Source organism: Leptosomus discolor, chromosome 9, assembly GCF_034619465.1.
Source record: "Leptosomus discolor isolate bLepDis1 chromosome 9, bLepDis1.hap2, whole genome shotgun sequence".
Lineage (NCBI taxonomy): Eukaryota > Metazoa > Chordata > Aves > Leptosomiformes > Leptosomidae > Leptosomus > Leptosomus discolor.
Genome location: NC_141399.1, coordinates 4,741,091 through 4,753,301, shown reverse-complemented (window position 1 = coordinate 4,753,301; position 12,211 = coordinate 4,741,091). Strand labels below are relative to the sequence as shown.

Sequence of the window (12,211 nt, the reverse complement as noted above, 5' to 3'; positions counted from 1 at the left end):
AATACAACTAAGAAAGGGAGAACAGTTACTTGAAAAATACGAAAAAAGAGGAGATAAGCACCAGCAACAAAGCACCAGTTTTCTAGCTGTTACAATCACTACACAAAGATAGGTTGGATTTGATTTCAAATACCGTGACTTATTGACACCAGCAGCTCCTTTGAAATCCTAAAAGATTACAGCATACCCTTAAAAGGGAATTTTTTCTTCATAGATACCAGAAATTTTAAATTGCCTTTACGAACAGTTACCTCTAAAATTTGTTATTTAGACAAAAAAAAAAAAAAGAGATCATGCACTACACTATATAACTTACAGGTAATGCCTAAGATGAAATGACCACTTCACAACATACTGTTAACTGCTCGCACACAACTGTCCCAAAGATTTCAGTATACAACTGTCCATCAGAGAAAAGATTTCTTCTTTGAAGCCAGAAGTAACAGAATACTTCTCTAGGAAGAACAGTTAAGACTGAAAATTGTAGGGTAAAATCATACTTTTTCCTTTAAGAATAACCTAGAACATACCATAGCATCACAGCAATTATTCAAGCAACACACGTGTGTGTGCCTATATATATATATATAAAAATATGCTCTTACCAAATGTGTGAGTGTCATGGTCCTGATGACTTTCTCCTGACAAGGCCGTCATTTTTTTATGAGCATCAACCCACCATGGTTTGTACTCTAAGACATGCTGAATAGCTTCATCTTCAAAAAAATCAGCTCTAGGAAAAAAAAAGGAGTCATATGCTATTTATTTCAGTTGATAGTGGGTATATTTTGATGCGCACATAGTAACTTGTACTGCTCTCTGCAGTCACTGAGTACAGAAAGGTAATCTCAGTTACCTGTTAACAGTACTCTTACAAGGTCAGCTACTAAGCCTGAGACCAGCCCTTTTAGTTTCTAAAAGGAAACACAGATTTTCCTTTCAAAAATTCTCCAAGACCCGTAAAATTAGCAGTAGAGCAATAAACACATAGAATACACCTGACTTGGCTCCTGGCTATTTTCCATACATTAGAAATACAACAAACCTGACCAATATCTGTTCTGTCACTTAAAACCAGGAAATTACTAAAAGCATAAACAACATTCTCTTATCTTGCAGTCCCCCTTTACTTCACTCACACACTGACAGATTTGTTGATGCCTTCCTTCAGTGCCTTTGCACAGTACGTTGAAGATATCGGGGCCGGTGTACATCTTCCTCAAAGGCAACAGAACACCTCTGTCTGCCACCGTTCCCCCCAGAGCTGTCCTTCTCAGCGGGGTACACAGGAAAACAACTTTTGTTGAAGAAAGGTCAATATCATCTGTTCTGAAGCATCCATAACACAGCCATCATACAAGCCAGCAGTTGTGGCTCATCTACCAGGCTAGAAATTAGGGTCTAAAATGGAAACTTAGAATTAACAGTAATTTGCATCACATTAGAGGTTACGAACTACTTCAGTTCTAGTGAAACGAACTTCCAAGTGATGTTTCAAGAAAGCTGTTCTAATTTCTGTGTCCTACAGAAACACACACAGCTGCCTCTGGAACATCTGACTAGGGAAAAATTCCAAGTTTGGAAAGGTACCTTCTGCAACAACTCAAAGTGGGTTAAGCCTACCTCTCCCTGACAAAACATACCATCAGTACTAATTCTCCCTACTGGGGACTACGCTCTTCTCCCTCCAGATCAATCTTGCAGAAATCATTGTATTAACAGATCTCATGGCATCAATTTAGTCTACTTATCTGGAAGTTTCAGAACATAACTTGATCTGAAATACTCCACCTTGAAAGGCACAAAGAATCATTTCCACCTTCACTAGATTGGATGAAGAAGCACAAAGAAACAAAAAGTCTTGTTTGGAACTTTTCCTCATTGTGCTGTGAAAAAGGTTTCATGTGACAAAGGCAAAAAACAAAGCGGCCTAGGCAAAAACTTCATAACTTCAAAAACCTCAAATTTACTTCCTCATACACCAGGATGGTTCAGCAATCCTTGTTTCACAAGGGGAAAACAAAGTTCTGACACCTACAACCCAGAATGCTGGCAGGGAGTGGCCACTCAGCTGCGGAAAAGATGACCTATGCAACAGTTCACAGCGGACCCTGCTTGACTACAGACTTAAGCAGCAACTAAACAGTAAAGTAACCCCAAAACAGATAAGCAATGTCTTGTGTCAGTGCCACTCTGAAGAACTCCCTCGAAGGCCTGCTGTGATGAGACAAAGAAACAGACAAATAAAAAGTGAAGCTATTCTTTCCAAAAGTGATCTCAAAACCAACTGTTTATGAAAAAAAAGTGAATATATGTCAACCAAGATACTTCACTTGGCCAGGTGAAGTAAACCAATACTCACAGGTAATGATCAGGGTCAAACTTCGCAGCCTCAGCTGCCAGGCGTTTCCTCCTGCGTTCATCTACAGGAGTTTGGTCTGGATCCTTAATGTCAATAACATCACTGAGTTCATCCTGCAAATGGAACAAAAGTTGTATGACCAACAGATTATATGACAAATTGACAGGCAAGATTTGTTTACTACGAGTTTAGGATGGATACTTATCAGCACTACGCTGAAATCCCTAGTTGTTCTTCAACCTCCCTTTCAAATCTTCCAAATTCAGGCTCCATTGTGCAAATAAAATTCCAAGGAAACTGAAATATTTGAGCTCCTTAGAATTCATGATACTATAAAGACTATTCAGGCTGCTTTATCATAAGGCAGGCAGGTTATTTCACATAACGATAAAATTTGCAACATTTAACAAAAGAACACAACTAAAAAGAAAAGATAAAAACCATAAATACTGTTCTTGTGACTTTTGAGATTACCCTCACACTTTGCAGTGGTCATACATCAATTACTGAGCAATTGCAGGGCCCTTTTAAGCCACAAGCAGTGGTACATTAATGCTGATGGGAAATGTACTTCACAAATTTCATGGTAATAAACCAGTGTATATATCCTAACAGAATGTAAATACTTTCTCCATAAATAGCAATCCTTCTGCTCCAAACCCTGAAAATACTACAATTCATGCAATAATGAGTTGCAGAGTTGCATAATTAAGTTGCTTTAAACAGCTCAACTTAAATTGCTTAGAGTAAGAATGCTACAAAAAATTAAGTTATCACCTACTATTTTAATAAGAGTTCTGTATACTACGAATAGTAGTACATTAGCTGGCAGGCTACAGGTTGTAGACTATCTTCACTCTATGAACACACAAGAGCAAAGTAACTGCATTTTAAAGCTCCTATCCTACCAATTAATCTACAAAAACAAATTTCAGTGCACTGCATAACCCCAGCAAAGCCCACGGATACCAGGCGGGCAGACACCTTGAAGAGTGCACACTTCAAAAGTGATTGTCTTGTGAGAAAGTGATGTCTAAAATAAAAAATACAAAGAGAAAGTTACAATGACTTTCGCAATGAAAAAAAAATTAATGCAACAACCATACCAGGACCTATAGATTAGCCAGCTTTAGTTTGGGTTGGTTTGGGTTGGGTTTTGTTTTGGTGTTTGGGGTTTGGTTTGTTTTTTTTTTTTTTTTGAGTAATTTCTTTTTAATTTAAAAATAAACTAAAATTCACGGCATCTGAAATATACTGTCCATCGATGTTAAACATCTGAAGTCAGAACAGAAGGCAATACCAAATACAATGCAAAAGTGTTAACAGCAGACTGTTAACAGCCTGTAGGCTCTTTGCAGCTTGCCAGGACTATTCACCCAGCACGTGGCCTCCTTCCTACAGCCCTTCTCCATGCCTTCCCAGGCTAGCTGAACCGTGCTGGTGACAGCAGCCCACTTCCAGAGGCCATTTTCATCAAGGAACCCATTCAGCCCTTTCCTCCAACACTGAAAATACTGCAGAGATAATCGGCGTGTTGACTCCACTACACAACTAATTTAGTCTCAACCACCCCTACTCCTGCAGGAACAAGGGTCTGTCTCTACTACTACATGCAAAAGCAGAGCATTCTCAGTCACAGGATGGGATAACAGAGAACAGTTACCTAATGATCCCCTCTGGGCTATGGAATGAGCCAGGAAGCCTACCCAACCAGAAAGTTACCCAGAATTTTTAGGATAGGAAAAGACAAAAATGCATCTACCTGCAGCCGCTGGAACACGCCTGACCGCAAATTCCCAAACCCGTAACGGTACTGTAGTGGTAGAGTGCCTTCTGCACTTTCTTTGTAAGGGGTCTGCTCTATTTCCCAATCAAATTCTTCTTCTTCCTCCTCCTCAGACAACTCAGCAGAGGCAGCTGTTTATATTGCACGGTCAGAGAAAGAAAATTATTACGTAGAATACACATATGATTTAATAGAAAGGCAAACACGGATAACACAATAAGCCTCTCATTTTACTGCATCTTTTAAGAAATCTTATACAACACTGTCTCATACAGGCAGACGCTGACATCAGTAATCCATAGGTCCGGCTCCAAATTCTCCAGCCTTCAAAAATGAAGACCAGGAACACTGAAGTTTTTTAGTACACTCCCTCAAGACTGAAATAACTGTTCCACTCATTTCAGCAAGATCAGAATTTGATGCTAAGAGAACCCTGACAGGAGCAAAGTGATGTTATCAATAATTTAAGGTAAGTATTAAAAAATTAAACACAGATAGTCAAACATTCCTGTCTGTTAAATACTGATGTTAAGCAAGTCCTCCACTAGAACCGGTGGTTTTAACTAGCTTCCAACACTTGAGCTGAAAGTCCAGTTGCACCAGCTTGCAGAAACAAGACTCAAATGTGTGTGTATTATGCAGCCACTAGAGGGGTACAAAGATCTACAGAGGCTTAGCATATGCTCAGCACATTTTGCAAACATGTAAACATAACTAAGCCTATAGAGATGACAGGTATATCGCCTACAACACATTTATTTCTATACTTACCCACACCTTCAGATTCATTCACACCCTTCTCGTACCTTGGACTAGACAGTACTAGAAATACTGTATTTTTCTACATATACCACTATGTGGATCTATAACTATTTCATTATGTACACACATCACTAGTATAAACAAGATTTTATCATCATACCTATCTCTTCTACTAAAGGTTTTGCTGATCTTGATTTCTTTGGTGCCAAAAGAGATGTCAGCATGTCCAGTCCCTCAAAATATTGGCCTGGAATCTCCTTAGGTAATCGAATTGTAAAAGTTCCTTAAAGGAAATTCAGAATAAAGTTACTGCATTAAAATACACAAGACAAACAAAAATGTGCATTTTCCTCTAATGAAAAAGGCTCACAGAAACTGGCACACATGCAGGTAGCACTTTATTATGCATCAATCTCTTGTGTTCCTCACCTTACTTCAAAAGTTTCACAAAAATCCAAGATTTTAATGATAAAATATGAAAAAGAGTATTTAACCGGTTGTGGTCTCTTGACTCCCATTATGTAAACAGAAACAGAATACAAGCTTTATTTTATTTTTAATCCTTCCACCAATCAAGCAACCAACAGAAGATCACAGAAACACATTTAGCAACTCTATTATTGTCTGAAGTCAAGCACGTAATAACAGCTTTGCAAGCAGCAAATTACAGGGTTTACTGCTTTTATTTTTTTAATGAATCCATTAATTCCAGAAGGTACATATTTTATTCCAGAAATACAGTCCACCTTAAGGTGTGGAGAAAGGCTCCAAAGTCTCTCAAGACGCAGTCAAGAGACTGCCTCACGATTATCTCATTTCTACTCAGCACCACCCGCCTTCTTTGCAGGTTTACTAGACTTAATGATCTCAGTACAACATGTCTAGCCCCCACAGGGCTTGAGGAGGACTTGTACTTATTTTTTTCATTATCAGGACAGTTGTGAACATATCCTTTGTGCTTAAGGATGGCCTAAGAACAATAAATCCCGAGCAGGATTTTTTTACACTATGTAACATATGAGAAACTTTACACTTACAGTATCGTATACTTCACTGAAGTTCTACACAATTCCAGTTCAGCGAACTATAAATTATTGAAGAGTTAGCGGCATTTTTAGTGACACATATACTAGTAACATTAACCAATACCTTTGTCTGTATTATAAGATGCTTTTTCTCTGCCATCTTCTACAACTTTTGCAGGAAGTGTCAATCTGCAGGCAAAAAATGAGATGCCTCGTTGAACGCCTGACTACTTCTGCAAGTTCACATCTCGGCCTATGAAAACGTAAGGCACATTCCAGAGCAGCACAAAGGACTTCACTGCATGATTCCTCCTGATAGTAATGGACATCATGCAGTTAAATCCCTATGTACTTAAAAATCTTTTTCCCTAACTATCGGCACAAGAGATCAGCATGTGAGAGAGAGAAAATGTGTGACTCCTGGTTTCCCAGCTTGGATGAGGTCACAGCCACCACGAGAGACGATGCCCTTGGCACTACGTGCAACACCTGGAAGATTTTGCAATTTAAAATCTCTAAGCCAACCCACAGCGACAGGAGAACTCATCCAGAGTTCTTGTATTGCTTATTCAGAATAACTAATTCACTGCGTTCTACCAGTCCCCTAAAATCCCTTGTGGTCTACTAACGTACATAGGGGACAGGTGTCCAAGAACACAGGAAACAGAAAATAAGAAAGTTAACAGTTCGTCAGCTAAAGCTTCTCTTAAACACTCTGATACTGAGATTGCCTCTTACTCCTTTCCTATAGTATAGTGGGGAGCTTGCTATCTAGAGAAAAGGTATGGTCTGCAACCTCATTTCCTACTGCCTCCACTCACATGACTTTTCTCCTCTTAGGTTATTACGAGTGCATCAAAACCCATTCTTCACCAAATACACTGTATCTGGCTCTCAAAAGGGAAAAAGAGACATTTATTCTACACAACTTACAAACACCCAGAAAATTGTTTGGCCATTTTACAATTAAAAATCTATCATAAAGTAAATTTAGAAAAGTATTTCTTTAAACTCCCTTTAACATGATTTAATGCCTAGAAACAAGGAGGCCAGATGCACAAGAACAATTCTTTGCATGAAATGAGCCGTCTGCAGTCGACAGCGTAAAAGCTGCACACGAGGAATGTTCTGAAGGGACCAAAACAAAGTTCATTCTCTACTGACTTCTATTTCTTTCATGAAGTTCAATTTTTTTTTTTAAATCCTTCCAACTACTTGCCTGAGAAAGTACGGCTTTGCATAAAATTTAAAGTCTTTCCCTTCAAAATACACGTCAAACTCTGAAGCTCTGGCATAAGGTACTTTGATTATTATTGTAAGAAAATCCGGATCCTGGGTCAGTTCAAAAGCTGGAGTTATCATGATGAATCCAGCAGGAAGAGCAATGACTGGCTGCGTGGCCCTATCAAAACAGAAAAACAAGAAAAGATTATTGTAGTTTCCAATTTACAAGAGCAAGTAGTGTCTCTTCAAAATTCTCAAAGAACAACATTTCAGATTCTCACAAAATTATCTTCTACATGCTCCAGAAGAAAACTCTCATAGCAAGAGCAACAGCACAAACCAAAAATTATCAAGAATTTGAAGGTACAACCTCTCTGCACCTTAATGAAACAATGAACGTAAATGAATGCAAACATTTGGACCCCAGGAAAGCACCTATTACATTCCACATAAAAAACTCAGTCCTAGAACTTGGCAGCGCTTTGTAACTGTTGTTTGTAACTTCACACACAGCAGATGTTAGATCTTTACAGTTCAGTAGAGAACTGATCACAAACCACTATTAGAAAATACTGAAAACCAGTAATACTTCCAAAAATTAAAGCAGTATTTTATAACTCATACACGTATTAGCCAGAATACAAGCAACAGACTCCGTACACCCCAAACATGTGTGCAGCAAGACGCTTCTTTGCAGTGGGCTCATGGCACAAGAGCTTCTGAGCAGTTTAAACACGAGCAGTTGACACGCTCAGGGTGCCCAATGCGAACACGCTTACTGTTTTGATCAGTTTCCAGGACTTTCACCAATCTTGAAGAAGCATCCTGAAAACCCCACATTTCTTCTGAAGATTAAGTTGAAGAAAACATAAGTAATACAGTAGTTGTAAGTGAATTAAACTACCTAGAGGACATCTGGTATCTCCTCCATCAAGTGTTTTTAACAACAGTTTAGAATGATCTCTACGTATGTACATGGGCATGTGTATTTATTTAGCACAAGAGAAGGAATTTACATAGTACCATTCACCTGATCTACAACTTGTCTGGCCCTTCAATAGCTTCTAAATGCAAGTTTACTCCTCAGGTTTAACTTATTACCCAGTTTTAAGCGAGGGCCGGGGGGGGGGGCAGGGATTACACACTTTTGAAAATGAACTTCTGGAGACAAAAATATTTTTACCAAGAAAGCAAACCAGAACTATTATATGAGAAAGAGCTACTTTTCACTGACCTTCACAGTTACCTTTATTAAACATATCCCCATTCTTACAACTTCATGAGCAAGCATGGCACATTCACCATTAATAGGGCTAAATTAACAGATTACCTATTTTTCCCTATAGGTAATTCGTATGGGTCATCTACTTCAATTGACAGGTACGAAAGAAGTGAAACTCCCCATTTCACCCTGTCACTTGATTCCAGGGCAACATTCTCACCCTTTTCAGGCTGAGAAACTGCCATGTGTTTATCAAGTTGTAACTAGATGGGAAATTCCCGGCTTGACAAACACCTGCAAACCGATGTGCATTCCTGCAGACCTTCTTCTCTACTCGCTGTCTAACACCATGGGATAAGAGGCAACAAAAACCCACTAGCCCATGTAGACCCTACAGGGATGCTACGCTAGCTGCACTTTTATCCTCCCAAACCAGACCTTCCTAACTTTTAACAGCCGCCCCAAAAAGCCAGGCCCGGCTGTTCCCTCTTTAAGCTTCCCAGCTCATCCCCGACACAAATTAATGTTCCCAAACTAACGTGGAGGTTCCCACCCAAACCCCAGGTCTCCCACAGACCACCGCCTAGGAGCTGTCGATATCCACCCCACAACACCACCATGCTCAGTCCCCAGCAGCGCTTGCCGCAACCTAAAAATCAGGTACCCCAAAACAATTAAGCTTCTCAGCCTTTTCTGGAAAAAGACCACTATGCACTACAAAAAACAAACAAACCAGCAAGTAGAACCAGAGCCCCTGTCAGAGCACGGGGCCGGCAGGGAAAGGCACAAACGCTCCGCTTTCCCTCCAAGGCACTACAGTAAGACATCACTTCTCCCCGCCGCCCGTTAAACCCCGTCAAAGGCCGACTTTCAGGCCGTACCGCGGGGCACACAAGAAACCCGCCTGGCGGCCGTACCCCCGACGACCGCGGGACAAGCCGCTAAGACGGCGGGGACGCGGTGAGGGTAGGGACGAGCCGCGCTCCCGCACCACGGCCGAGGGCCGCGAACCACCGCCGCCACCCCTGAGGGGAGCCGGCCCTCCGCGGAGGCGGCTGCCAGCACCCCGCGCCGCTCCCCTCACACTGGGCCCAGCCGGGCCCCGCCGCCTCCCGCCCGCCGCCACTCACCGCGCCGCCGGCCCGCTCCCCGCTGCGCCCGCCCGCCCTCACCGCGCGCGCGTGGCGCTGAGGCGGACGACGCGCATGCGCAGCGAGCGCCGGCTGGGCGGGAAGCAGCTCCGCCCTGAGGGGGCCGCCCCGGCCCGGCCTCGCCGCCTCCCTGCCGGGCCGCCCCTCCCGCCGCTGCCCGCCCTGCCCGCCTTCGGAAAAGGACAGAAACGGAAGGGACGTGAGAGTAGGACCGGCAAGTGAGCGGTCTCTGTGCTGGGGCGGGGGGCACAGGGAGTCTCCGCCACCCCTCGGGCCTGGCTTTCCCTCGCGCTCCCTCAGGGTTTGGTGATGGCCGGGGCTCCCCGGGCCCCGCCGGCGAGGGGGCCCTTTCCCTCGGGTTCCTCCCACTGGGCTTGTTTTTTAGCAAAAGTGATGGTATGGTGGGCCAGACGTCCTGGTTCAAGGGAGGTCTGACGATCTCAAGAGACGAAAGCAGAAGTTGATCAGATCCCAACCCTCAGCTCCTGTCGTCCTGATGAATGTATCGAAGTGCTGGTCAGGGGATGGGGTGCTGCAGGGTGGAGATTGCCTGCATAACCTCAGCTCTTTCCTCCTTTGTGACAGCTGCAGCCATACCTAAAACTGGGCATCTGATGTGGTCATATACCGTTTTTTAGACATGACAGGCTACTGAGGATCAGTCGTGTGTCTTGTAGCTCAGAGCACAAGAACTGCCTGTATGTATGAGTAAAGCATGCAGTGAGAACAAATACTTCTGGAGAGGAGAGAATGAAATTAAGAACTCAGTAAATAGAAGGTTTGAACCTAGTGTATTTTAAATTGAGGTGGTAAAGGTAATATGATTTCAAGAACTGAAATACATCAAAGTGGAGGGCTGCAGAAACAGAGCAAACAGAAGAGTGACCCCATGAGCACTGTCAGAATAAGAATTCCCAGTTACGTAAGTCTCCTCTAAGACAGCGGATAAATGCGAACAAGATTGACAAAGGGAATGGAGGCAGATCCTGATGAATCAAAAGAAACACAGCTGTAAGAAGAGAATGCAACAGGAAGCTACAAGCACACAAGTTGGTTTTAAAGCCATCATTTACTTATCTTAAAATATAGCGCCTAATGTAAATTAATCTGATTTTTCTGTCATTAGACCATGAAAGGTATTCTGGTTCCAGATAATTCTCTACGTTTTTAAATGCTACTGACTCTCTTCCTCTCCCTGCCCGCTCTGAAATGCATTCAAACATTTTTCCTGGAGGGAAAAAACATAGTTATGTAACTTCTGCTAATGAAGCTTTTTAAAACAAATAGAGAAACAGTCTTCCAGGCTGATAACGATTGATTTTTCTTGCTAGAAATCCACAAAAAATGACATCTCTTCATGAGAAAACTTCTTCACTCTTCCACAGACTGGAACCAGCAGTTAAAATACTTTGCAAAAAATAAATATTTGCTTCAAAATAGATCATTCTCCTCGTTGTTCTAAAATTGGTGGATGGTTTTAATATTCAGTCTAAACTTTCGTGTGTCCCAGTTTTTTACAAGCAGAAAATGAAGCTGCATGGCATATAAAATGCATTTTTTGATACTCAGAAGTTAATGACATCTAATTTCAGATGCTGATTTGACTTGGACCAAGGCCTCGATCAAGTCCTCAGAAACTTTTGATGCATCTCCAGAGAATTTCAGCGCTAATTAACTTTTGGACCTTACCAATGTAATCTGGAGCTAGAATGTTGGACAGGAAGCTGAATTATGAACCAGTAGGCACCATCTTCTCTGGATAAGTTCAAATTTGCATAAGACAAGTCTATGAAAGATAAGAAGTTTCATCAGAGAGTTTATTCTTTTCTAACTGACACTTTCCAAGACTGCCTCAGAATGTTTTTTGAAGTCTAAGAACTCCCAGCCTTTTTTATCTGACAATACTTTCCTTGTGAAAGAATTTCCATGCTGATTTCAGTGCAGAAACTGGTGCACCAGCCATTCTGCTTCCCCAGCCAAGAAAAGGAGGAAGGAGCACATGAAGAAATTTGTGTTGCTTTCTTCTGTAAAAAGTACGCTGAGTTTTTTAGAATTGTAATTAAAAAGTTTTATGTAGAAATGCAGAAAGACTACTTTACATCTTTTGGTGCACCGTTCTGATGAGGAAGTGAATTTGGCTGCTCTGTGTTTAATGGAGCACTGAAGAATGAAAATGCTACCATGTTTTGGGCAAGTAATTAGTAAAACTTGCTGTCCCTTTGAGAAATAGAAACGTGAAGCTTTGCAATTTACAAGCCCAACTGCCCCTGTGTGGCTCATAATGAGTAAAGCTGCCATAATCCCACGGATACCATACGTACTATATTCTAAGTATATCATTGGCATGGACACAACAACCAGATGCAGAATAGCCTTGTGGTTTAACAAGTGAAAAGAGGAATAAAGCCCTTTCTCTACCCAGGAAACAAATGGAAATAAAGTAGGTGCATGTTTCAATCAGAAACATATTTCTCTGTGAAATACATTACGGAACATGATGTAATACATAACTGTTTCCAGTATCTAAATTATCAGTGGTACAATTTTTATAAACAACTAGAGATAGTTCTGTAATCGTCAGACTTAGACTTTGCCAAAATTCGGTGTAAATGAACGATGTAAATGATAGTTGAGAGCTCTTCCTGAGATGGAAATAAAAGATATCATTGCACGCTTGAG

General features: G+C 41.5%; 1 protein-coding gene across 3 annotated transcripts in view; it reads right to left on the bottom strand.

Annotated features, from left to right (window-relative positions):
- SHQ1 (SHQ1, H/ACA ribonucleoprotein assembly factor) overlaps positions 1-7,297 on the bottom strand; it is a 50,976-nt gene extending 43,679 nt beyond the window's left edge. Inside the window, exons 1-6 of one of the 3 annotated variants that reach the window (XM_086470180.1) lie at positions 7,155-7,297; positions 6,060-6,124; positions 5,071-5,193; positions 4,125-4,285; positions 2,363-2,475; positions 606-733 (exon numbers count right to left, since the gene is read on the bottom strand). In XM_086470180.1, the coding sequence (XP_086326306.1) occupies positions 606-733; positions 2,363-2,475; positions 4,125-4,285; positions 5,071-5,193; positions 6,060-6,124; positions 7,155-7,297 (733 nt within the window). Of the gene's footprint in view, positions 1-599; positions 734-2,362; positions 2,476-4,124; positions 4,286-5,070; positions 5,194-6,059; positions 6,125-7,154 lie in introns of all 3 variants that reach the window. The other 2 variants (XM_086470179.1, XM_009953583.2) reach the window with 2 other exon arrangements.
- Between the last annotated feature and the right edge of the window lie 4,914 nt (positions 7,298-12,211).